We start from the raw sequence: 26,609 nt of genomic DNA on the forward strand, positions 1-26,609 counted from the left end.
CTGCTAATATGTTTGGAGAAACAAAATCAAGTGTGTTATAATTTGTTTGTGCTGTGCGTTTCAATGAGATGTGTTTGTTTGCACAGATAAGTGTCACATTCCAGCACTGTGCCGATCACACCTACCTGTCTTCAGGACAGCGCTGGAGTCACTGCAGGCTTTGAAAGTTGATTTGGATTGTGCCTTGATGAAATAACACTGCAGAACGTCTGAGATCACCTTAAAAGGAAAGTAGGTTACAACAGAACATGGTATCCAGCAACATTCTTCAAATGTATTTTGAGAAACTATAAACTGTGAATTATTGGGAGCAGAGGAAGTTCTGGATTGCTGCAAGCTATTTCATAACAACGGTCTGTGAGGATTAAGGATAGTAATGAGAGAGAAAACATTTCCAGGAAGTGAAGAATAAACTCATCCTCCACCAGTCCCACCTCAAAGAGAACTAAGAAAAAAAGAGATTTCTTTTTAAATGGCTTACCATGCTTAACAAGCACTTTGCTTGGTTTTAATGCTGAAAACGTAGCAGATATTTTCTCACATGCTGGAAATGTTAAACATACTGTATGTCTTAGCCCTTCAGACAGGACGTGTGTGGCGAGTGGGGCGGGGCCGAGAGGCGTGGGAACGAGGAGTGAGGCCAGGTGTAGTGATTGGAGATGAGCTACACCTGAGCCCCACCGCTAGTATCGAGTCCCACGTAGGAGATGGAAGGATATAAAACTGGAGTGACTATAGTGAAGGACGAGAGAGGACCAGGCCTGGGACATTATTTTATGTGTTTGCTTTTATTTGTGCGCGTCAGTCGCCGTGAGGGGCTGACGCGCTGTTGTGTTTATTTTGGATATTAAAATGAGTTTTGATTGTGCGCCGGTTCCCGCCTCCTTCTTCCCGATGAATATGGAGATTTGTTTGAATCATTACAACGTGTTTTTGCACTAAAATACATGAGAGGTGAGGAGTGGAATTTACTATTCAGGTTACTATTGCTTTGCCTGTTACAAAACTGAAAATAGTTCCAAACAAAACCCCCTTTTGCAACACACTGGTGTTTTGTACCTGTATTGTTTCAGTGTTCTTGAAGAAATCGGTTGAGTAAATGATCCAATGAACCTTCAAGACCCGTTTCGTTCTTGAATGAATCAGTGTTTTTGAATGAATTAGTTGAGTGAATGATTCAAATGACTCACTCACAGAGATTTTCACTTGTCATCATATACTGGCATAAACCTTTTGAGACTGACGTTGCTCTGGAATATCAATAAATTAATAAATATAAACAATAATAAATAAAAAATACATTTAGCTCTTTTTATTTATTCCTCTACATGAATGGTACAGGACTGAATTAATGTCACAAAGTCTGGATTTCCTCTGCATGTTGCTGCTCCAGAATACAATGTGGGATACAAATAGTAAGTAAACTGATTGTGATGTGATCTTAAATGTTTATTTGATTGCAGTCATAAAAGTCCTTGTAAATTTTAAAACAGTGTCAGACACTTTAAATCAGCTTTGAAAAACAATTCCAGAGTCATTTATCAAAATACATATTCATTGTACAAATATTTTGCCTGCGTTCAAACTAATAAACAATATCAGCAATTGGCTTTTCAAAATAAATGTATCATATAAATATCAAATATTATATATTTGATGTGCAAAAAAATTCAGTAGCGTATGTATAAAGTGTATCAACAAATTGCCTATTTTTCATATTTCTAAATTATTGCTGATATCTAAGGTCAGTCCAAGTCAGTCTTGAAAGAAAGGCACTGTAATACTGAGGTGTTGTACTGTAAAATAGCATTACAAATTTTTAATTTTTAAAAAAGTACGACACTGGTCAGAAGGAGTTCAGTACATAATAGTTTTTTTTCTTCCTAATTTTTCTTTTGAAACCCAGATGCAAAGACCTGTTAATTGTGCTCCTCTATCTTCACATTTCCATCCATCTGAAGAAACTCAAGCACACTTCTACCAGTCGCATGTTTGTCCTTCATATCACACATCCGGGTTCCCATCTCTGGCATTGTCACTGCATGAGGACATGAGGCTCAATGTTAAATAGTAGATCATCATTACCACGCCGAACTTCCAGAAGGAGGGGCATGTCTTCCTGAAGCGCCTCCTGTAATTCTCCAGTGTTGACCAAAGGATGGCCGTTTAGCTTCACTATGACATCACCTGTTTCGAGCCCACCTCTGTGAAAATGAACCAATCAATGAAAGGAGAATAACATGTGATTTGTTTTGGATTAATCATTTCAGAATGTTTTCGAACATACTGTATGGAACAGCACGATTAAAAATGTATGCTTAAAAGTCATTTAGAATAGAGTCTTATATGTAATCTTATATATCTTATATTTTTTGGCTGAGACATACTTCTGAGCTGGGGAGTCTGGGACAACTTCATGGACAAGAATTCCACTGCCGATATCTGGAAAGTCTGAATTATACCATTTTAACCCCTGGACTACGCTGCGGAAAAGAAGAGAAACAAAAAACCTGAGATCTGAGGAAAAGAAAGCAGACACAGTTGACTACTTTTGATTGAACCTTGATACTTAAGCTATGAAATCAGTCTGTGTTAGCTTTATTTTGTAAATACGACACTATTAAATGAGCAGAAAGCATTGCTGTTGATTGACAACATACTTCTCTGTTAAAGTGACCATTTTGATTCCAATAAACCTTTTCTTGGGGACTTTTAGATCTGGAAGAAAAATTATTATTTTTTAGATATTTGTACAATTTCATGGTGCATTCAAGTTATATCAGAAAGATTGTATTTACAACGCACATAAATGCTATATACTGTATATATTGTGTATATACTGTATATATATATGTGTGTGTGTGTGTGTGTGTGTGTGTGTGTGATATTACTGTACAATTACAATAAGATAACGATTCAGTTTTACAGAACCATACAGTTAAAACATTTTGCACTATTTTCAATAGTTTTTTTTTTTTTTTTTTTTTTTTTGTTCATGCTCCAGCCAAAGTGATTTTAATGCATCTGATTTTGTTATTATGACTTCATTGAATACAAACTTCCCAGGAAGACTTGAACACACCATTAGATAACTTTAGTCCTCTAGACGGAGTGTTATTCACAGACAATAGCTTAGCATGAACACTTGAATTGAGCAAATAACTTGTCTTTTTTTATTCGTTAAACACTGAAGCAGAGAGTTATATTGACTTGCAGTTAGCTAACAGCAGGTGACTGGGACATATTCATGCAAAGCAGTTTCACATTATGTTTGATAAACATTTAACAAACGTTTAACAGCCTTCTGGCAAAAACACATCCTCTTTACTTCCTCTCATGGTCATTTAATGCCATAACAGACCAGTGAAATGTTGATTCTGTTGTAGCTTGCCGTTTTTATTTCATCAGGCAGGCAAGATGACTAGCCGCTAGCTAGCAAAGTGAAATTTGCTAGCAATCACCTCACCTGGGGCAGTCTTCATAGCTTGAGACTGTGTGAAGTTTGTCCTGACTACCCTTTGTTTGACTGAAATCAAAGTAAAGGACATCAAGGATGTAATAGATGGGGCTGTTTCACACATTTGTGTTTTGTAGCCAAGTATTTTTAACTGGCAGGCCATCATTTAAGAGGTGGCACTCACAAATGAAATGAACATCCATTGACAGTTTAGATTTCTGCATGCTAACATTTGTGTTGATGCATTAAATCTTTTGTGATTAGTGCATTCATTCTGTGCTTGATGCTTACCTTTCTGCTCTTTATCATTAGATTCATCAAGGAATTTACTGATTCGGTCTGACGGAATTGCAAAAGAGATCCCTGCTGTGACTTTTAGTGTGTTTATTCCGATCACCTCACCATCCTAGCATGACAGAAATATTATGTAAAAAGCTAGTACTATAAAATGTATGTCACCAATGTCTAACTAGATGTAAATATTCATTATTACTCACCAGATTAACAAGTGGACCTCCTGAGTTTCCATACTTCCCATTGTTGAAGAATAAAAAGGGGAAGAGAGAATCAAATTCAGCCTAAACTGTTTTTTTTTTTTTTAACAACTAGTGTAGCCTGCAAACAGCATTCTCTTGTGTCTTACATTGATGATAGCGTCAGTCTGGATGTAATCCATGTCAGAGTCATGGATGCCGAGCTCTTTTCCATCTCTCAGTGTTGTGCTGACGATGCCTGTTGTGACTGTGTTCTGAAGCGCAAATGGACTGCCAATGGCAACCACAAACTCACCGGGCCTCAGGTCAGCAGACTGACCCAGTGACAACACTGGCAACTTTTTCTGCAAGTGAAATAACACAAACAATTCATGCAAATAAAATCAACTGAAATATGATGCAGTCAACCTGTTCACCACTGACGGATCTTTTTTCCTCATCAACGCTCCCTACAGGATGCAGGTTATGCATTTGGTCAAAAGAATCATTAAAAAACACTGAACAAAACAAGTAACTTGCTATATTTGGAATAACTCTTATATATTATAAGTCATATCTTTAAGATTTTTATATGGCATAAATTGTAAGAGTAGTATGGTAAAGTGCTTTTCCCAATTAAGCCACTGTTTTTATGAGGGAGTCATTCAATTAATAGTTGAATTACTACCATAAATAGTACAATACTCAATGTTTTTACATCAACAGCAAGATCTTTTAAAAAATAGGACATTGAAACAGTGTCAAATTATCAGCCTTGATTTGATTTGCAAAATTTAACAGTGATTCGATGACGTTGATTCACTTCAACAACTGGGAAGGGGATATGAACTCCTGCTCATGGATTTTTAATTTATAGGTTTTGCTTGGCTCTTGTTCCTGTTTCCACTTGTCATTAGACTTATTGTTTTCCAGTTGTGTCTAGTTAATCTTGTTTAACCCAGTCGAAGTATATTAACTCTTGGCTGCATCATGAAAAAGCACTCATGAGTAGGTATGTATTTTGCATAAGTAATTATTGCTAAAAACGTATGCTGCACTATATAGTATGAATATGTGTAATGTAAACTGGATGTACTACATTTGCCATGTTGTCATTGTTTCATGGTCTACCAGCATCAGTTGTGTCAATTCTCTGCCATTCCCAAATTCTCTCCTGTGTTCGGCTTCTTTTTGCATACTCTATTATGAGTACTGTGAATTCAGACATACTTCCTTTGACACATACTGTTTTTCACCTGCGTATAGTACGGACATTTGAATGCAGCCCTTGTTTTTTAGATTCCTGGTTTTCTTGTGTTTTTGTTTCATTTTAATAAATTGCTTGCATTGGATCCTATGCCTGTCTGCCACTGGGTTCAGCAATTTGACAAGCACTACCTGAACAAACTGGACTGATTTCAGTACTTGCAAAAACACATGGGCAGTCTGTCCAAAAGATCAAATTTGAAAAACAACTCAGAATTGGGTGCAGTGTGGAAAAAGTCTAAGGCTGCAGAGCAAAATATGGGGAAATGACATGAGCTGCTATAAACAGAAACACAATATCTGCAAGCAATCCAGACTCTCTGACGTGGGAACATTCCTCAGGTTTATGTTCTGAAAGCGGTCCCTACTCTAAATATTTTTTTCTTTGATACTCTAAATCAAAAATGGGCTACGGAAATGATCAGATCCGTATGAATCAGAAAACAAAACAGCTCTTACAACACAGCACCTTTTAAATTCCCATACACAAATGTAGGTCAACATGTGCAGCAGGCTACCATTAACAAGTCCAAGTGTGTCTACACGAGGCGGACTGTGTGATATAAACCATCTGCCTCTAGATGATAAACATGGGAGTTAAGAGTCAAAGGTGTAGCCAGTTTTGGATGATGTGTGCTGAGGTTTTATACTCTGTAAGTGTTTGAAAGATAAAGTCTGGACTATTGACTAATAGGCTTTGTGCCAGAAACCACTGTAAAGGGAAAATAGGGTAACAGCAAGAGAGGTTGAGAATGTACATTTTCAGCCTCAAGGCCTTATTCCACATTCACAGTACGATAAAAAAAAAGAGACCAGGGAAACCATTTAAATTGTCTTGTTATTTTTAACAGTCTTAAAAAGACTAAGTCATTTATGTTTGTGAAATGATTCTCACCTTCGGGTTAATTTTGATAGTTGCGATGTCAGATTTCTTGTCGATGTCTCTGATGGAGGCCTCGTATGTCTGGCCATCGTGTAGCTGCACTCGTAGATTTTGACGGCCGGTAACTGGTGCACTGCTAGCAACCACATGAGCATTGGTCACAATCAGACCGGACCGTGTCATTATGAATCCAGAACCGCTTGACAAAGGTACATGACGACCAAAGAGTGGATGGCTGGGAAAAAAACATTGAAAACAGTGGTTTTTGCATGACTAGGTGAACACTTCTTTTCTAGTAGTGCTTGGGAAAAAAATTATGCCAAAGCAACTGTTGGCCATCAGTGAGGTGAAATGAGTAGATTGCTACATTAAAACACATTTTCTTGCAAGTCTTCAATCAGGTGCCAAAATAACACATATATTTGGCCCTAAAATAGTTATCACCAATATAAACATTATCAGGAAGACCAGAATTGTATTTACTTCAGGAAGAGCTCGACATGTACCACAGCCGGGGCAATCTTCTCCACCACATCAGCGATAAAGTTAAACTTGTATCTTGGGCTGTTCAGATGTGCAGGACCTATAGTAGCAGGAAGAACCATTCACGTCAATGATAGGACATGATATGCCAGATACCGGCATGTATTAGCAGTACTTTACTGTTTTTGGTAAAAAGCCTATACATGTGTAAAAACAGTTATTTTAAGTTAGTTTTTCCCAATATTACTGGTCAAATAAATGCAGTCTTAATGGAACTTTTGACCAGTAGTGTAACTATTAGAGGCTTCCACAGTACTGCTCAGAAATAATTATTCTATTAGGTTCATGTTGCTCCCATAGAGCATATAACAAATAACAGATAAGAAATCCATTGTAATAATTTTGATCTCTGCTCATCTGTGGCTAGGTGTGTCACATTTATTACTTCCCTCACATTCTGTGGGCTGGATGCAGATGGCATTCTGCCCAGATTGTTTCTTCTTTCCCAAAAGCTTTGGGAAGAATCTATAAACAGCGTTGCATATTTTGTTTTGCACTTCAATACAAAAGGAATAAAAGCTGCATTTAGATGATGTCTATGTTCTCTGACTCGGAGTTAAACTACAGCTGGCACTGGAATAGTACGAGGAACTAAGAGCCCACATCTCACTAAACATCCAAAGTCACACTGATGTTTCTGCACTGTGCATATCTTAGCACTAAGTAATTGTCTCTAGGTGAAAGAAAAAAGTTGTTGTTATGTATAGAAAGTTCAGAGTAGAATGATAAAAAGGAATTGGAGACAGTGTGAAATTCCAAGAAGTCTCAATCAGACAAAATCAGACATCACACAGGAAGTCCAAACTAGTGGATACATAACAACTGTCCTACAGCTGACTGACTCATGCTTCATTCAGATTGGCTTCTACTTTTAATTATTAGTCCAGATCCACCTAGCAGTACTACATAGTACCTATAATGAAATGTAATATACAGCATAGGTAGCACTTTATTTTACAGTCCTGTTCCTCATGTAAATACTATGTACTTATTAATGTTATTACAATAACTAGGTAATAAATGTACTAACCTACCCCTCATGACCCTACCCCATTTAGTTACCTTATATTACCAGTACTTTCTTAAGTACACTTAAGTAGGCTACATGTGTAAGTGCATGCACTGTAAAATAAAGTTCCATTTATGTTACCTATAAAGTGTATAATATATGGTGTATGATACTGAATTTTTTTACATAGGTCTACATACATTCTCTGAACAGATGAAGACACGTTTATAAGATATATAAAATCCCCATAGTAAAATGTGTGTGCAGGCTATGTATGTCAATAATGTAGCCTACATGATGATTTGATTAGCAACCATATGTCAACAACAAACATTTAGTTTATACATTGTGAAAATATTAAAATAACACATGCAAAAAAAAAAAAGTTAATGTTTTTATAATCAATGTTTTAAATACATGTCAAACTTAGCCTATATAATAACTCGTATAGATATAGCCTACACATAACATACATATCTAGAAATGTATTACGCACATAAAAAGGTAGTTGAAGTGATCAGTGACTGACCTGAGCTCAATGGTGCACATGGACCCTTATGCGTTTGGGATATTATGGGGAGCCCTCGCTGTTGCGCTTTACGCGCGGCTGCCCTCATCTTGCACACATTTCCGTAGGTCTTTCCGTCGCTGCCACACACTCTATGAGTTGTCTTACACTGGCAAACACCTTTGGAAAATCGCTTACCGGGTGGAAATGTACATTCTAGCCCGTCGCCACACGGAGCATCGTCCTTCCGACCGCACGGCGCGCCCTCGCCCAGGCTGCACACCAGACAGCAGTTGCAGTAGTCGGGCACGTACCCGCTCGGGCAGCTCGGACTCGGACATTTACTCACATCACACTTAGATGGACATTTCGTCTTCGGCTCGGCCACGGCGAGGTCGTGCGCAAAGAGCACAGCGGCTGCAAACAGGATTGCCTGCATGTTTCCGAGTTGAGAGAAACAGTTCATGTGCCAAGTTTGAGATGTTTCCATTGAGAGCACCACACGCTGATGTAAGCTAATGATGTGTGTGCGTTTGATGTGAAAATTCCTAAGGTTAAAACTTGCTCTTCTTTGTGCTCTTTATGCTGTCATGTTGAAACGGTTTTCCTGATTCTCACACTCAGACAAGCACTCGCTCCCTCCACTCCACTGCTTCTGAAGGCTAATTACACTCACACACACACACACACACACACACACACACACACACACTGCGAGGTACGAGAGAAGAGCTCTTCAATGAAGTCACTGCTCCACTGTCCAGTACAGATCAAGCACGTCAGATCAGAACATTCTAGACTATAACACTCATTATTATAGGGGTTAATGTCATTTGTGTAGACAAATAAAACCACAAAAAATATTTTATCTTCACGTTGTCTCTACTCTAGGTTGTGTCAGTGTAAGTTGTGTTCAGCAGTGTATTGCTTGGTGAAATGGGTTCATTGTTAGACTTCTAAAAAGGAATTAGGTCCCTGTTATTGACTTTTGTTTCTTGCCCACTGTTCTTTTCCTAAATTAACCCTGGAGCAGTGTGGAGTACTTTTTATGATGGATGGATGCACTTTATTTTGCTTCAAAATCTCGACCACCATTCACTTCAATTATAAAGCTTGGAAGAGCCAGGACATTTATATATATATATATAGTTTTTCACATTTAACACCAAACCCCAATCTCTGAGCCAAGTTCTTAATAACCTAAACCAATTTGTCAAATCACTCTTACTGCAAAACCCTAAAGTAGTTCAGGCACTTTAGACAATGTTTGCAGATCTCATGCATTGGTTTTTGCAAAACTCTTAACACATTCTTATTCACAAAAATGCAATTTGCACTGTGATAAACTTGTGATGCAAAACCCTTGACACAAGAAAGCAAATCTTAAGCATAATGGCAACAAAGTTGTCATTCAAAACTGTTTCTAAACATATGAATATACAAAATATAAGCCAGTTCAATGTGCACAAATGCCATGGGTGCATCCATCAATCTGAGAGGTGAAGAGCAAGACCAAGAACAGTCATTTCAGATGAAATCAGAGCTACTGTGATAGACCATGTTCTAGTGAACATGAACATCTAGTTCAACCTAATCTGAGTAGATTCTCTGTGGCCATCATAATTAATACACAACACACACTATTATATGTTATATATTATAAACTACTGTAGTGTAATCTATATGTTAGTATTGTTACTGATCCACTGAATCAACCATTTATAATATCAAACAAGGCAGCAAAAATCAAGGGAAAAATTGCCTACAAAGGGACACAAAAAGGAGAAAACACCCCACCCAGAGGAGAACATTAGCACTACAAAAGTGTGCTTTTGAGATGTGTTTGTGATATTTTGAATGCAGTGATTCACTTTTCAAGAGATGAGAGGCATTTTGCATTCTGTGTGTGCAACTGTTGGATTTGTGTGTAAGGTTTTGAAAATAAGAGGCAAAGTAAAAAAATAAAATAAAAAATAAAAAAACTAAATAGCTTGTTAAAAGATTGAGTACACTGCATTAATTTGCAGTGAGATGAAACAGCTCTACACAAAACACAACATAATGCACAAGATTATTCTTGCATAATAAACAAGGATGGCATTTTTTCTTTTCATTTCACCAACCTAATAGTTACAGTTTTTATTGTGATTGCTTTAACACATTTCTCAAAAGAGTCTTTTTTTTTTTTTACACAAATCCATAACGTCTCACCCAATTCCCCAAACTTCCTTTTATTCAGGTCAAAATGAAGCTCTCCACTCAAACCAACTCAATCTTGCTAAAAAACTAACTTTGCTCTCAGACATGACACACACACACACACACACACACACACACAATAAGCAAAATGAATAGCTTATTTGTGAATATATTTGTTAATTTCCAACCTTATCCACCAAACTTGGTATATGACACAGCAACATATATGGTGTAAAAACAGATGAAAAACAGTTTAAGCTGAGGAAACGAAAATTTTTCTGCCACATCTATTTTCCAATGCACTGCTTTATTGGAAGCATCAAAAAGAAGAAAGCATCTACATTTTGCTCCTCTTCATACCTCACCTTCCTTTCTGCTTCCCAGTCATTCAATAATTTGCATAGAAAGTTGTAAAAAAAAAATAAAGCAAAAAAAAAAAAATAGATTTGCCAATTGTATTATTTTACTGATTCATACAAACACGTTGCTAGCTGTCAGGAAAACCCCAAAGAAACTGGAAATTAAATCAAATCTCAGTCTTGCTATTTGTTTCATTATAAGGCATTTTTTCATACAGATAATGTTGTTTGAAGTAACCTAGACATTGTCTTCCAAACCAAGACTGACATAGGACTATAAAAATCCACCCAAATGGCAATTGCAATTTAAACTAGCATTCATAATATCACACATAGAGACATGACCAAAGTACCCACTGCTATTTACTGTGCCTCTTTTAGTGAATATACTAAAATAACTCTCATGTTCCATCCATTAGCAGATGCAGGCCCATTTCTTCTTGCTCTCTTGTGCTGTTACGACTCTTGCTGGGATATTGAAGCTCTCAGATCTGCACTGTAAGACACATTCGTTCACATTCTCCCTTCTCTGGCTCTTCAACCTCTGTGCCAATGTCACAAAGATGCGGTCCACCTGGTCCCCTTTGAGACCTTTTGCTGAAGTAAGATAAAAAGACATTCCGTGGGCTTCAGCCAAATGACGAGCCTGAGCGATTAACACAGAAGCAGTCGTGGAAGGGACCAGATCGGTCTTGTTGCAAACGAGGGCACGGGGTATATCCAGACCAAGAGAGTGCTGACGACACTCGTCCATCCACAAGGGAAGATTGCAGAAACTAGACGGGTTAGTGACATCAAAGACAAAGACAATTCCATGCACATTGCGATAGTAGTGCTGCACCATGCTTTTACGAAAACGCTCCTGACCTGCCGTGTCCCAGAGCTGTATCTGAGGTGAGACAGAAAAGGAGAGACATCATAACATGGGGTTCATGCAGGAACTGCAGGGGGTTTGTGAGTTTAAATGAAAAGCTACTAATTAAATCATGAATAAATCCCAAATTCAAATAAATCTCTTTAAAATAACAATAAAAATAAAACATTTTGTTTCCCTGCATGTCACGTAGCCATTTACCAACATCAGAGAACTGTGAGCATGCAAATGTGTTATTCATTTATGACCTTAAAGTTTGGGAAATCCCTGCATTACATGTAAATAAGAAATAATGTAAATGTGTGCATTTTAATTTGTTTGAAAGACAAAAGCCTTCCAAGGACAAAGACTTCGATTAATAATATGTAATCAATAAAAAAGTAACTGTAACCCGATTATGAGTAGCCTATTTTAAAATGTAATATAATTAAAGTACTTTAAAAAAAAAAAAAAAAATCTGATTATGGAATCCAGATTACATGTAGCCTAATTAGTCACTACTCCGCATTGTTTGAGGGTATTATAATGAAAATTAGTATACATATACATACATATATAAATACTGCAAATTAGTTGTGGCCAAATCTGATTACTTCTTTATCACAACAGGAACATAAATGCCAACAAATATTACGTAAGATGTTCACAGGAGACAGACTCATAAACAACACAGTGCTGCACTGACTTTGCAGAAGTCGAAAAATCCCAGTGTACTGCTCAAATCTAGACAACATCTTAAAGTTAACATGACACGCTTAAATCACAAACTTCATTTGTTCTCAGACAAAGGCATATGTATAGGCTACACAAACGTAAATGTAATGTGGTTATCTTTAAGGCAGTTGTTTAATATTTGTGCCTGGTACTATTTCTCTTTAAGTAAAGTCCAATTCCTCATTTTGAAAAGATATCTCTAACATGGTGAAATCCCACTTTTTGCTCTTGTTCCTCTACAAGAAATACATCCAACGTTACAACTTAAAAATTAAAGCAGTAGACATTTAAATCGGCTATTACTGACATCAGAGTCGGAAAATCCAAATTATTCTTTCAGTTTACGAGTCAACAATTCAAGAAGTACCGTTAACTAGCAATGTCTCTTTGAAACGACTTCAATTAATTAATTTACACGATGTGTAAACCACTAGTAAGAGAATTTGTGTATTTAGGATTCACTTTGTGGGTTAAAAAGTCATTTAACCGTTACAAATAAAAGGTTCTGATAATGATTACGGCTTGATTAAAAACAGAAAATAACACTTCATTAACAGGTAACTCCTCTCCAGCCAAGTGATGCAAGTATAGGTCTCTGCAGGAAAGTAATGGGAGTTACAAGATCAAGGTGTTTTTACACCATGATACCTGATTGGTTGATGTAGTAGTGACGTTAGGTTTAGGGGTGGGGTTGAGTAAGGGGGATCATTTAGATTGCATGATTCAGAAACACCCAGCAGTTTTAAACCACCCACATGGTGATAAACGCCCACTTTTGCTCTGCAGAGACCTAAGTCTCAAGTGATGTTGAACTTTTACAGCATGACGTAAAAAACAAAAACAGCTGAATCGTCTTTTTCCTTTTAAACGCCTTTCGAACGAACCGATTCTAATCTCGTTTTTCCAACTATTTTAGTTAATTGCCTGAATTAGCTTTATGCAAAAGTTTTACACAAAACTTTGTAATAAGCTCACAATATAAACGTGTTTCATAATAAACCAAAATACTGTAAAACGTAGAAGTCTTACTTTGATTTTCTCGCCTTCGAACTCGAGAATTTTCTCACGAAAATCCACCCCGATCGTAGCCTCTGTTCGGCTGGGAAACTGTCCGGTACAGAAGCGGTGAGTCAGACAGGTCTTACCGACACCGGCATCTCCAATCACAATGATCTTACAGGTACGACGGCAGCGCACCGGGTTACCGGTCGATGAACCGGAGCTCTCTATGGACGAATCCATCTACCGTTCCAGTGGCGAATCAAACATGTGAAATGGATGTTAAAACGAGGCTGAAAGCTCGAGCACTCCTCACATGCCCATGACTGGCGGTAAAATCAGAAGAACTTCCCCTTTAAATACGAAACTTTGAATTCGTTTTCAAAGCCCACCTTTCACAAGACGTCAAAGCAGGTAACTGAAGAAAATGTTAACTTTTCTCTCTCTTTTTACAATATAATAATAATAAAAAAAATATTCATTTCATTCATGAATTTATATATGCAATTATGCATACAATACAAGGGGGTAAGAACAGTTTTTAAAAGGGAAGTCTGACATCAAGCTTGGACAGAAACAAAAACAGCCCACGGTTATTTCATATCCCTCTCAGTAGCTAGAACTAGTTTTCTAGTAAGATTAAAAAAAAAAAAAAAAAAAAGGACATAAAAATAGAAGCTAATTATACTTATCTATGTTATCTACTATGCTTTGAAGACTCAATGTCAATGTGAAGGAACAGTGATGTGCATGGACTGGTGCCAAATGTGTGCTCTCACTGATTTTTTTATTACAAAAAATCTATCATACAACAAACTCTTCTTTGAACACTGTAACCCATCTGGATCAAACAGAGTAATAGAATGAAGTTAAGATGAAGGAGAAAGGGGGGAAAGGTTTCTTCTGTCAATTCCACAGACTGGATCACAGTTTACAGCTGTTTGTTGGATACAGCCTCTTCCTTCTTCAAGATATGCAATATTAGGAACCTCTACACATGCCGCTTCCCCGTTATGACATCACTTCCTGTCCATGTCCAGTCTTCCCCCAAAAGTACGTCCAATGATTCAGCTGCCTTTACACACCAACTCAAACCAGATCTTTTGCACAAGCCACATAACATTTTTAAGCTTTTATTTTTCATATAAATTACTCAATAAAACAGGGGGAAGATGGGTTCGAGTGCGCTTCTCTTGCTTGGTTTGTTGCCTATGGGATTTGCTCTCGCCATTGCACAAAGTTTGCATTCAGACATACTGTATTTCAAAATGGGATGCATGTTTGACTAGTTTTCAGTTAGAGAGTAGTCATCAGCAAAGTTAAAAAAGTAAAATGGGCATTTTATTCTCTCCTCCCACCCCAACGCCCGCCCCTTCTTCCTCCACTCCAAAACACAGTCATTGTCTGTCAGTCCTAACTGCAATTTCTGGGGGCGTAGGAAGTTCCTCACAGAATCGCATTAGTCAACTGCAACCATCTCAGGTGTTTGACAGTGGCGGTGCCACATTGCCTCCAGTTCCATCTCCTCCCTCAGTCCTTTACCCTCTTCAGATCTTCACATATCATTGGCCAGCTCCTCAGTTTCTGTGGAGACATCTCCATTGACCGCAATCTTCATGTTTTCCTCATAGCCTGGGGGCATGAAGGCCATCGTATAGGGGTAGATCTTTTGACACTCTGCTCGGTATAACTCTGCGGTTTCCTTAGCCTCTCCAAGGCTGCCATCACGCAGGCTTTCCAAAACATCTGTACAAATCTGCAAAAATTAAATAGTAATATAATATATGTAATATACTAGGGTTTCCCAATTAGGGGTTTGTGAAGGAACTGCCGGGGGTTCTTGAGTTGATGTTAATAATACATTAAACAATGTACAACTGAAATGGAATGATGCTGCACAACTAAATGAAATTAAAATAAAATCATAGACATCGTCTTTGTCAGGTGGAAACCTCACATGTCATTAACCAGCTAGTAAAATCATCTTAAGGTCATGTAGCCCATTATATACCTGAATATTTCTGTTGTTCAGTGATTCATCAAGTGCTACAGCCAGTTCCACGGCTTTCTTTTGTGTTGAAGGGTCTAAGTAGAACATCATTTTGGCAGCTGTAAAGGAAGAAAACAGGTGGAATTGAAAACTGAACACGAAAAAGTAGCCGTTAAAAAAAAGCTGTGTGCATATAAAGTGTTGCGTATGCGCACCTGCTACTCGATGAGGGATGGAATTGAAGTGCTTGGTGAGGAAGGCCTGGTTGAAGCTCTTAGCATTACTTTCCCCAAACAGCCTGGAGATTTCCTGCTTGAGAACCATGCTGACCGATTCTGCAAGGTCTTTACTTTCGGACACTGTTAGCCAATCAACATGAACACATTACCAACCAACTTTGCAATTCAACCAATGCATGGAGGTGAACATGGTGTCAACAGCAACAAATTAAGACATAACAGTGACGAACTGACCAAATGTAAAGAAAATACAACCAAACCAATAGCAAGAGGCACCCTGGGTTCACTCACTCACCTCCTTTAAAGAAGCGCACTAGACACTGGTGAAGCCAAGGGTGGTCCGGGTCTATTGCATAGGCCCTCTTCACTGACTGCAGCATTAACAGGTACTTTTCTGTGAGGAAATTGAGGAACACTGAAATCATGCAGCTATACAAGTTGAGATGTGGCCACAGATCATTTGTTTCATATTCTGACTAAGAGAAATGGATCATTTAAAAAAAAGGAACTATTATTAGTCTGTACAAATGGAGATGAGAATGGAGTTCAGAGATAAAGCATATACCATATACCTTTCCTAAAGTAGATCTCAAAGGCCAGAAGGTGTGTGTCTATCTTATTCTTCACCAGGTTTTTCAAGGGTGTCAGAAACTTTACAGCTTCATCTAATGGGTTCTCCACCTTAAAAATGAAAGCGAAACAAAACATTTTTTTGTCCAAGCACAAAGAACAGGCTTCGGATTTCTTCCAATTTCCCCTTGGTATTTGCTACTAAAGAGATACATACCCTGGCCAGTTTCTCTGGTACAAGTTCCTCTTTAGGTCCACCGATCTCTTCGTCATCATCCTCTTTTTTCTTTTTCTGGTTCTTTAACTGTTTCTCTTTCTCTGCGTTCTTTTTTTCCTCCTCCAGCTGTGCTTTCTTCTGTGCTCTCCGTTGCTTGTTCCTTAACTTCTTCAGTTCTTTGTCAGTCAGGTTCCCTGTTTGGATAATCCAAGCAATATTAAGCACACTTCTTTTTAAAGAAAACACGGTAAACACGTACAAGTTTGCTTTCGTTTCTAGCATGGAATAATAAAGGTAACTGCAACTTTTTTCCCCCTCACAATCCTACAAGTGACTTTTTCACAAAAGAACTGTAGCAGAATCTGGCTTCCATATATTTATGGCATATTACCGGTATCAGCCTGTAGTTCCTTGCTGTCATCCGTAAGCGGGTTGTCATGCAGGTTGAGGTAGATTTGGATTGCGGTCTGTGAGGCTCTGAAGTAGAATGGGTGCATACGTAACACATCTTCCAGTTTAAGCAGGTCCACATAGGAACGCAGCGTCATCTTCCTCATACAATACGTATGGAAGTCAAACTGGTCATCTGTTATCTCTACAAAGTGCTGTAATGAACGAATGTGAGAGCGAATTAACCAGATGAAGAGGTACAATCAGCACACAAATACCATGATATAATGACAAAGCAAAAAGGACTCACCCTTTCAATCTCATGGCATTTTTTGAGCGCTTCTCCATATTTCTTCATGGATTTATAAGCCAGAGCACATTCAGTCTGGAACCACATGCACTGCATCTCATTCAGGTTCTCTACCGCGGACGCTCCCTCCTGAGAGAGAGAGAGAAACAGAGCTGTTACACATAAAACACCTGTGAGTAGAATATATACACAAATATAAATCACACATTTCCCTTACCCTTGTGAACTTGGCGCACATTTCCTCAGCCTCCTTGATCAGACCTGCTTTAAGCAGGTACTTGGCGCATTTAGAGTTAATAAAACGATCTGCTGTGTCCAGGGCCTGAGCCTCGTCCATCCAACGAGCTGCCTCCCGGATGTTCCCAGCATGCTTGGTAAAGAAAAATACAAATGGTATATGACAAATCAAATCACTGAACCCACCTAATTATTCTACATTTCTTTTAATTTGTCACACTGTTTGGTGAGACACAGTTGTTGCAATCGTCGCTTCAATTAGCATACTGCAATTTGAATTAAAAGAATTACCCAAATGCTAATTGTATGGAATGTGTTTTGGACATCACCTTGTATATCTTGGCTTTAATGAGGAAGAGCTCTATCAGAGTGGGTGTGCTCTCAATGGCAGCATTGATGTATTCGAGAGCCATGGTGTGCTGGAAGATCTGATCATAGTGCTGAGCCAGGAAATACTGCACCCAGAGTAATGTAGTGGGTGGCTCTTCCTTGCCATCATCTACATGTAGACATCAAAAGAACCAATAAAGGTACCACTAATGCACTAACACATCAGGTGGCTCACCAAAGTGTCACGTTTTTCATTATTAAAATGTCTCAAAAATTGCAAAAAAGTTATATATATATATATATATATATATATAAACCAGGGCTCTGCAATAAGGACTGCCCGGTGGCCTGGGGTCAGTGTGAAAGGCTTGGGACAGTTCACATATTTGTAATTGGCCCGATCGGGTCACTACTGGACTGTCACGAAAGTTTATCATTTGCACGTGTTTTTAAGACTTCCTAAAAGACCACTACATTCAGTACTTGTGCACTGTGTTCTTGTGCTTGAAAGGACAAATATAAGAAAGTATGTCAAAATATCCATCTTGGCGAGTACCTTTGTATCTTTAACAAGGATTAATCTAGATTTCATTTATACAGTGGAGTACAGATGCACTGCACTGCAATCATATTAAAAATGTAATTTGTGTGTAAATATTACTCTGTGTGTAAACGGACGTTAACAGAGGCCAGAGACATGGACGCAAATATTAGAAAACACTGTAGCAGACAGAGCAAGATCACTGATCACAATGTCAAAATATTGGAAAAAAAAAAATCCTAAATGTTGAATTGGGGTCTATATTAATGTATCTCTGTGGGGAACTGACTGTCTTCAGAAAAGTTTACATGGCGTTTTATGGATTCAAGGTAATAAGTACAGCGGTAACCAAAGAAATGCTGTTCCATAAGCTCCACCTACTGTCAGAGGGCAAATTTGCATGCTTATTCAGCCCATCTGCTGTTTTTCAGAAAGCTTCATATCATTTGTATCTTTGTTTTATACATTCATTTGTGCTACTGCTTGTAATTTGTTCTTATTTACTGAGTGCTGAATTGTCTTTAAAAATGTCTGAACTTTATATTTATTAATTAGGCCAGTAGTTTTTGCTGTGGTATCAAAATTGGAATCAAGAATTATACAATTTAATTGGTATCTACAAGTTTGGTTTCATATACACTTATTTATTAGAATAGAAAATAACAGGTCGAAAATTAAAATAATTTCTTTTTTCTTTTTTGCAGGGCAAACACACACACACACACACACACACACACACTAGAATAATTTACTTGACCAATTCATAAAGACAGAAAAAAACGTGACATTGAAAAGTGACATTTAAACTGTGAAGTCCAGTATGAAATTATCAGTGACTTGATAACACAAATTTTTTGTTCTGAAAACTAGAGTACTGATTAAGATTTTTTTATTAAAAACAAATAATAATAATTTGACATTGCCCTAATATTTCAAACCATAAAAAAATAAATAAATGGAATAAAGAAAATATATCAACATACCATCTGGGCTGAACATTCGACAGCTCCGTAAGGACGTTTCAAAACCAACAACTAATTCTTCAATTATTGACACCTGCAATTGAAACAAAATGTCAAAACACATCTGGACATAAATCCCAGTTAGTATGTTTTCTGTATGCGTTGATTATGTCCTCACCTTCTCTTTGTCCTGATAGAGAGATCGGAGTGTGGTGAAGACGGGAGGACAGCCCTTACTGAAGTTCATTCTTAAATACCTATCTAGACACTCCCGAAACCCATCTCCTGAACAACACAGAAAATATTTCATTCAAAAATGTACAACTTGCAGAAGAAGCTGATGTATTATTAGGAAACACTGCCTACCAGACAGGAAGCTGAGTGGTAATCTGCGAGGCACCAGGCCTTTAGGGTATTTCTCCCAGGCCTCCTCATAGATTTTCAGCTTCTCTTCTGTACTTGCTGAAAAAAAAACAACAACATTTAACACCAGAATTGCTGTGTTTTGTTAAAATGTTACTAATGTGTGTATAAGACGAGAGATAAAAATAACTAAAAACGCGAACAAATCATTTTGTTGTGTGTGTACCAGGCTTGAGGGCTTTTTCCAGGCCATGGTAATAAGACCAATTTTCAGGATTTCTCTCCTGTAGTCGCCTGTACACATCTGCCGCCTCCTCAAACCGTTCCAGACTCAACAGCAGCTCCCCTACACATCCACAACACAAGCAGAGAACATTAAAGTGAGAGAATGTTCCACTGGGCACCAGAAACAGGAAGTCAATCTGCTAGACAAGCAAAATGTGAATAGGAAAAACTGCATGATGGACAAAATAATATAGAAGCAGAAGAAAAAAAAAAAGTGGAAGATGAGAAAGAAAGAGGCGCACTGATGTACCTTTGGTTTCCTCCACGGCCAGTTTGTCACAGATCTGTTTCTCGTAGGTGGTGAGATGCTCCAGAGCTTCTCTGAAGAGTCCCGCCTCCCTCAGGACCTGATTCTGATACAGCAGCAGCTCACTGTACTCGTAATCCACCTTGTCAGGGGACGTCTGAAAAATCAAACATTCATAAACCGCATAAAAAACAAATACAGGACGGATTTGTTTTGTGGACTAATCCCTCCGAAGCACTATATAACAGTTAAGAATCTTTTATTTAGCCTGCCAACTTGTAGTTTCCAGTTGTGCTAGAAACCAATGAGAGGAAGTAAGCGTCTTATCTTAGACGCCACAACAATCGTTTGCCATTGTGTTGCCCGTTGACCTGGAGTGGCAAGTTGACGTCTTCACAATACCTCATTAACCACTCCTGTGACCTCTGTCCCTGTTCTTTCAAATCTATTCCAAGCAAACAGGGATATAAAGAAAATACAGGTACTTTGATACTAAGCTGGATATTTCTTGCATGCTCTAAGAAGAGTATTTGTGTCTTGATACAATGCAGATGTGTGCATATTGCCCTCCACTTTCCTATGTAATAAACGCAGAAAGATAAAAAGTCTGTCTTTAATATAAGTGCAACAACAACATTATGAAAAACCTTAATTGTCTTTAAAAAAAAAAATTATAATAATTATATAAATGAGGATTTAGGTTAAAAATACTTTTATTTGTTATTGTTAACTAAAAGAACTAAAAACTGCTGCATGATTGAAATGAAGCTGATATAAAATAACAAATATTGGATAAAAAAAAACAAAGTTAGAACTGTTGCTTTAAATTAAATTATAATTTATTGCTTTATAATAAAGCACTAAAAAAAAAGTACAAGTTTACATATGTGCGCAAATTATAATTAATCTGACTAGTACATACCATTGTTTTAATTTAATTTGTGTATGACTTTTCACAATCCATGCTGTTTCATAGCATATTACTATATTAATATTATATTTAATGCATTAATTAGCATACTTGTTTTCACTATAAAAAATTGGGGTTTAAAATCGTGTTTTCACTGGTACTGTCATGAACTACTTACATATAGTTATTGTGACCTCCCCACAAAACTGAGAACACAAATCTTGCCGTTTCTGCCTGTCATGTCTGCATTTACCTGTTGTGTTTTTCTAAACTCCTCAATGATTTTGGCAGCCATCTCATAGTCCTCCAAGAGGTGATACGCAATGGCGTAGCCAATCCATGACGCTCGCTGGGCTGGCCGCAACTGCAGCAGCTGATACCGCGTCTCCTATAAGAGAGTCAATGCAGTCAGAACAGTTAGGGTTTAAAAGGTTCAAGCTTTGTTTAGAATCACACTGACTCCAATAAAGAAGTCTTTCTGTACCATACTGTACTATTCAACTAATAAAATGAAACGTACTCGTACACAGACTCACCCTGTAACCCTCCAGGTCTCTCATTTGGATCTGCAGGAGCGAGAGATCTCGAAGGATCTGCAAGTTGTCTTTGTCCCATTTCAGTGCGTTTCTGTAGCACTTAATAGCCTCGTCGTACTTCTTGTCAGACCTCTGGAGCAAACCGTACACGTGCCAGCCTGAAAATCTCACGTTAAGGACTGCAGAGACAGTACAGAGCTGGTAACAGCACAATACTCTGTCCAGGACAATCACTACAATTTACAAGGCCAGAGACAATTTGTTTTTATGGATGGTCGCCTATACTAGGGAGTACACCAAGTACGCCTGTCATGATAACAAATATTGCTGGACAATAAATTGTCCAAGAAATGATCGCGTTATAAACGATAATATTGTCGTTCTAAGACCAGTTTCGACTAATATAATGATAATGGCATAATATAGCAGGTACACCTTTTAAAAGATCAATAAACTTTTATTTTATTTTATGGCAGATTCCGAGCAAGAAATACCAACATGTTGACTTTGTGTGGCTTAAAATTTATTAATTTTGTATTTTTGTATGTTATATTATTTTTATATGCCAGTTAGGGATGCTTGTATTGACAGTTTAACTTTTAACCGAAAATAAAAATTTTGACCGATGAAGGGGCCGTTTACATATCGCGTGTTTTGGATGCTCAAGTTCGTTATTTCAATGAGGTATGCACGCTCATAATGTAAGCGATGTGGTACAACGCGCTCGTTTTTTCCAGGCCCGTCTGCACCACATCTAGCTAAGAACATCTCAGCTTTTCAGAATGACACAAGCATACCAGCTCATGTGAAAAGAACCAACTCAATCAGCTTCCTTCGGGGTGAAATTCCCCGTGGTTTTTGAAAAATGGGTGCACCCAAACACTGCAGTTTTTTAACTTTTCGACAGAAAGGGTAACGAAGTTACTTGCAAAATATGCTACGCGGTATTAAAATAAAGGAAACACTGTCCTGTGTGTGTGGCTCTCTGAACAGTTGATGGTGTCACTGCACATCACAGTCAGACACAGGGCAGGAATCTTGGCTGGGGTCCATCACCCCCACCGGCCGCGACAGGCTTCACATTGAGACAAACACTGACATGCCAATTCTGCTGCTGCTGCTGTCAACATGAGGGAATAAACTCATTCCAACTGCTCCAACACATGGACCGTTATCAGACTACTGTGTATAGATGCCAAACCGGAAGCTTTCAAATGTGTGTGTGTCGCTCTCTATATCCAAGGATACAGACGTGGCTCTTCAGGTCATTTCGGAGACCTCTGCGGACAAGTTCATAGGCTTCTTCTTTCTTCCCCAGGCAGTTCAGGGTCAGGCCTTTCATCGCCAGCGTCTCTGCAAAGATCATAACCTTCATCTTACCCATCAACCCTTAGTAAGCTTACATGGGATAAGTAAACAAACCCCTACTACACCTTTTACTCAGGAATGTTTTATGTTGAAGACTATACACTTTCAGCTGATAACTTTGTTTTTATGAAGTATTAATTTGCCAGACTGATATTTGGGTATTTTGAAAAGATCAGTATCTGTTTGAACAGCCTAACTGGTCATTCGGCCCAGTCGCTGATTTTGTCTTGTCAATGTACATGGATATGGACATGTTTGAGTGAATATTGAATACGTTAATTTAAATTCATTTCGATTTGTGTCCATGTTATTCAGGTTCAATTGTATAGGCAGTGAAATCCGAGTGTACTTGTGTGTCAAGAACTCTTCCAGGTAGGGTCTTACCTCCATGTTCTGAGAATTTTGGATTGGAGAGAATCTGTTTGCAGAATTTCAGTCCATTTCTGTACTGTTTGTGTTCATAACATCTCTGATGACATAAAGAGAGGATAATTACTTTAAAATTAATACTTAAAAAAAAAAGAAGAAAAACAACAACAACAAAAAAAACAGGACAGTGTTGTAAACTAAAACTGTTAAAATAAGTATCTTTAATTGAAATGAAGGTGAAAAAAACACCTCAAAAACTAGAAACGCATAGTACTGACAACTAACTGAAGAACTAAAATTAAAAAATAAAATATACATGAAGCTAAATAATAAAAAGAAAACAAACAAACAAAAAGATTAATGCACATTCCTAAATATTATTAAATCAAAATGTAAAAAAAAAAAACTTAATTACTTAAAATACATAAAAGCTAATACAAAATACTAGGCTAGTATATAAAATAATGTCATATAATACTACATAAATATAACTAAAATAACACCGACTTAGACTGATTTCTTAGGTTGGCAAAATAAAAATTAAGTGTGGTTAGAAAAAAATACTTTTTAAAAAAGAAGAAAATACTTTTATTTCATGCTTTTTATATGACATGTATTCATTTTAACTTATGGCTAGTGCTTTCTAAAAGACAATCAATGGCAGGCTAAACTTGATACACACACACACACACAAAATCGCACTGTCCCCTGTGAACTCTGCAAATGACGGTAATTTGCTCTGAGACGTTCTATTCGGAGCAGCTTCTGTTTCCTCTTGATCCCACCGGCCTCTGCTCAGCCAGCAGGTGGTGAGATCACTGACATAACATCACTTCATTCTGTCAGTTCATCTGGAATCTGCTTTTCCACATTCAACACAGCAGCACTACTGAATCAGAGACTTCAAATCAGTTCAGGCAGGGCAGAGGCTTCGGAAACTATCCCGACAGCAGCCCTTGCAGATTTTAACAATATATGATATGATTTCAGAAGCTGACAACTTTTTTTTCAGTTAGTGGCTTAGCACAACAGAACAATGAATTCAAAATGTTAAAGTACACTACCTACTCCAGTTTCCTTTGGAACGGCAAACAATCTAGCTTCTCTTAACAGAAATATTATTTTAAGCTTGTGTTATATAGTTATTAGAAAGTCACACATTATGAGTCTTTGTGTGTAACCATGGTAACATAGTTTCTCAGACTCCAAACCAAACATTTACATTTATATTTACATGTACGTGTTTGGCAAATGCTTTTATCCAAAGCGACTTCAGGCCAATTCAAGCTGCACTGACAGACACAGAAAACAGCAACAGACACGTGGCACGTCTCAGACGTCCGGTTACCAGTGGCCAGTGCTTGTTTTCAACAATCGTGCATGCGGAATCTGCATTTGTTGGGTCTTGGGATGTCTGAGAAGTTACACATTGTATTGTGGTGACTTGGCCTTAAAGTGCATTCAAGATATACATTGGCTACCACTACAAGTATAACTTTTCAAGTAGCTGCCAGGATAAAATTTGGGGAATCCAAGATAAGAAAAGATACAAGCTAACAATTTACAACGATCTATCAAAGTTGCCTTATAACATAGAAACAAGAAATCCACCTCATGTAGTGACCCAAGTACTTTTTTTTTTTTTTTCAAATTGAGTCATTTAATATAAATTACATATCAGAAATTAGGATGCATGTGTTATTTAGCAGAGTAAAATAGTCTGATATACAGACCAATATCAGCATTAGCCAGAAAAAAATAAAATAATAATACATACGATAATAATCGACCATGTGAATTTATGAAGACAATGTGATTAATCATACAGATCAGATATACTGTCTTGAGCATGAATGATAAAAGAAGCAGTTTTGTATTTTGCATTTTATATAAATGAATTAAGAGTGATAAAATGCTCTTAACAACATCTGTGCATCATAGTTTTTTTTGCAGACTCGTCTTGTTATAGGTACAGTTCAACATTACATATGCATTGAATAGACTGCATATGCAAGACTCATTATATCAAAGCCACAACACAAACACTAGAATCTTTACTACTGCATGGCAAAGCTTAAAAGGTTTTTTTTTCAAGAAAAAAGCTACAATCAATGCATATCAGTTCCACCAAAGTAAAAAAAAAAACTCTACATGCATCTACACATACGAAATACAGTGATGCTTTAAATTCTTTTAAAATCAGACAGTATGTAAGTGCTGAAAGTTTTGGCTGAGTTTGTGGTTTGCAGGCCCATCGTGCTGTCAGTGTCAACTCTCATGCTGTCTACCAACATATGTCCATCTCAAATTAGAGTCCACATCCAAATCTAATACATTTAAGGGTCTGCAATCAGAAATGCAATGCAAAGTCCTTCAGCAAAAATAATCTTAAGAAACATGAACAAAATAGGCAAAATGCAGCTAACACAATCATAGTCATTTGTTTTAAGAGCCCTGGCTATCAAAAGTCAGCAGTTTAAATTCTTACATATATAAGGAGTTTGACAGGGAACGAGGCGAGTTTAAACTCGTCGAGTGTTTGTAGCTCTGAAGTTGAGCATCACTAAACTTCCAGGTTTTCCATCAGCAGAAATATTGCACACATGTTCATCCCTTCCTATCATCTCAAACTACTCCGGAAAGCTCACTAAATCAAAACTCGACTAAAATTCTAATTTTACAGAAATAGCCTAAAAATCTTTCATGAAGACAGTGGTTTGCTGGATGAACAGGCCAGAGACTGACTTGAGCCACTGATGTGCAACATTTAGCCTCACAGCAGAGCAGCTTGATCGAATAAACCTAGTGCTAATGGCGTTTAAAATCAAATAAACCAAGACTAATGTTACACCTCTCGTATGGTTTCATCCAATCACTGCTAGTCTCTTTCAAACAGCTTTGTGTCTGTTTGTTAAGCTACATCAACACACTGACAGCTAGCAGCTAATAGGCTAAAAGCTAACCTCCATTTGACAGAAAGCGACTCTTTGGTTGTTCAGTTGTGCACGCACTAAACATTGCTGCATTAACGGCTCTCCATCACACTCATGACGACAGCCAGCGGGATTTATTTGGAAGATGGATGTTGCTGCACTGAAGTATTAGCACTCACCAGGATCCTCTTGAACAGAGCGTTTTCTTTGGGAGGCAGAGTGACTGTCGGCATCCTTTACACTCTCTCTATCAGCACATGTGAAGCGACTGCGAGTGTGTGAGGCAGCGTCTAACTGGATTTGTACCCCCTTGTTTTCCGAGTCCTTGCTTGGCTTGATTTAGTGCCCGTCTCGGACTAACTAACCCAGCCCTCACGTGGTGACAGAAAAGCCCCCTTTGAGCCCAAAATGGCCGATGCAGCGCTTCTCCTCCGGGTCAAGCTGCTCTGCTGCGCGTCACAGACAGCAGGGGGCGCACCGTGTGTACATCATACATTTAAGGTAGAGAAATATTTTCATTATATAATG

At 37.8% G+C, this 26,609-nt stretch overlaps 3 protein-coding genes across 4 annotated transcripts; all 3 read right to left on the minus strand.

Annotated features, from left to right (window-relative positions):
• Positions 1 to 1,790: 1,790 nt before the first annotated feature.
• On the minus strand, positions 1,791 to 8,824 carry htra3a (HtrA serine peptidase 3a). 2 transcript variants are annotated; one of them, XM_026248946.1, is made up of 10 exons: positions 8,161 to 8,824; positions 6,563 to 6,662; positions 6,092 to 6,314; positions 4,101 to 4,295; positions 3,955 to 3,987; positions 3,749 to 3,863; positions 3,467 to 3,526; positions 2,661 to 2,718; positions 2,388 to 2,483; positions 1,791 to 2,204 (listed from the first exon to the last, which is right to left on the minus strand). In XM_026248946.1, exons 1-10 carry the CDS (start codon positions 8,627 to 8,629, stop codon positions 2,036 to 2,038), a joined length of 1,518 nt encoding a protein of 505 aa, XP_026104731.1. In that variant the 5' UTR covers positions 8,630 to 8,824; the 3' UTR covers positions 1,791 to 2,035. The 2 variants fall into 2 exon arrangements, with proteins under 2 accessions (XP_026104731.1, XP_026104775.1); XM_026248990.1 differs by lacking the exon at positions 3,467 to 3,526.
• Positions 8,825 to 10,362: 1,538 nt separating this feature from the next.
• rab33bb (RAB33B, member RAS oncogene family b) lies at positions 10,363 to 13,932 on the minus strand. The gene is made up of 2 exons (XM_026249197.1): positions 13,315 to 13,932; positions 10,363 to 11,586 (listed from the first exon to the last, which is right to left on the minus strand). Exons 1-2 carry the CDS (start codon positions 13,525 to 13,527, stop codon positions 11,113 to 11,115), a joined length of 687 nt encoding a protein of 228 aa, XP_026104982.1. The 5' UTR covers positions 13,528 to 13,932; the 3' UTR covers positions 10,363 to 11,112.
• A 120-nt stretch (positions 13,933 to 14,052) lies between these two features.
• naa15b (N-alpha-acetyltransferase 15, NatA auxiliary subunit b) lies at positions 14,053 to 26,514 on the minus strand. The gene is made up of 20 exons (XM_026249092.1): positions 26,261 to 26,514; positions 23,164 to 23,248; positions 22,660 to 22,764; positions 21,412 to 21,569; positions 21,129 to 21,263; positions 19,969 to 20,122; positions 19,660 to 19,779; positions 19,437 to 19,532; positions 19,249 to 19,355; positions 19,092 to 19,164; positions 17,567 to 17,736; positions 17,218 to 17,370; positions 17,001 to 17,129; positions 16,692 to 16,905; positions 16,301 to 16,494; positions 16,086 to 16,194; positions 15,809 to 15,907; positions 15,490 to 15,633; positions 15,296 to 15,393; positions 14,053 to 15,040 (listed from the first exon to the last, which is right to left on the minus strand). The coding sequence occupies exons 1-20, from the start codon at positions 26,312 to 26,314 to the stop codon at positions 14,840 to 14,842; spliced, it is 2,598 nt and encodes an 865-aa protein (XP_026104877.1). The 5' UTR covers positions 26,315 to 26,514; the 3' UTR covers positions 14,053 to 14,839.
• Between the last annotated feature and the right edge of the window lie 95 nt (positions 26,515 to 26,609).

This window comes from Carassius auratus, chromosome 1 (assembly GCF_003368295.1).
Source record: "Carassius auratus strain Wakin chromosome 1, ASM336829v1, whole genome shotgun sequence".
Taxonomy (NCBI): domain Eukaryota; kingdom Metazoa; phylum Chordata; class Actinopteri; order Cypriniformes; family Cyprinidae; genus Carassius; species Carassius auratus.

What these genes read in the sequence shown, in the direction of transcription:
- htra3a (XM_026248946.1), bottom strand. Translation starts at nt 8,629, where the DNA reads ATGGAAACATCTCAAACTTGGCACATGAACTGTTTCTCTCAACTCGGA. An exon ending in GAGGTCCACTTGTTAATCTG is followed by an intron (nt 3,864 to 3,954) that starts GTGAGTAATAAT and finishes CTGTCATGCTAG; the next exon opens with GATGGTGAGGTGATCGGAAT. An exon ending in ATGGTCACTTTAACAGAGAA is followed by an intron (nt 2,484 to 2,660) that starts GTATGTTGTCAA and finishes TCTTTTCCGCAG; the next exon opens with CGTAGTCCAGGGGTTAAAAT.
- rab33bb (XM_026249197.1), bottom strand. Translation starts at nt 13,527, where the DNA reads ATGGATTCGTCCATAGAGAGCTCCGGTTCATCGACCGGTAACCCGGTG. An exon ending in TCGAAGGCGAGAAAATCAAA is followed by an intron (nt 11,587 to 13,314) that starts GTAAGACTTCTA and finishes GTCTCACCTCAG; the next exon opens with ATACAGCTCTGGGACACGGC.
- naa15b (XM_026249092.1), bottom strand. Translation starts at nt 26,314, where the DNA reads ATGCCGACAGTCACTCTGCCTCCCAAAGAAAACGCTCTGTTCAAGAGG. An exon ending in GGCCGTGGAGGAAACCAAAG is followed by an intron (nt 19,780 to 19,968) that starts GTACATCAGTGC and finishes GTGGATGTGTAG; the next exon opens with GGGAGCTGCTGTTGAGTCTG. An exon ending in AGTGCGCTTCTTTAAAGGAG is followed by an intron (nt 15,634 to 15,808) that starts GTGAGTGAGTGA and finishes ATTGGCTAACAG; the next exon opens with TGTCCGAAAGTAAAGACCTT.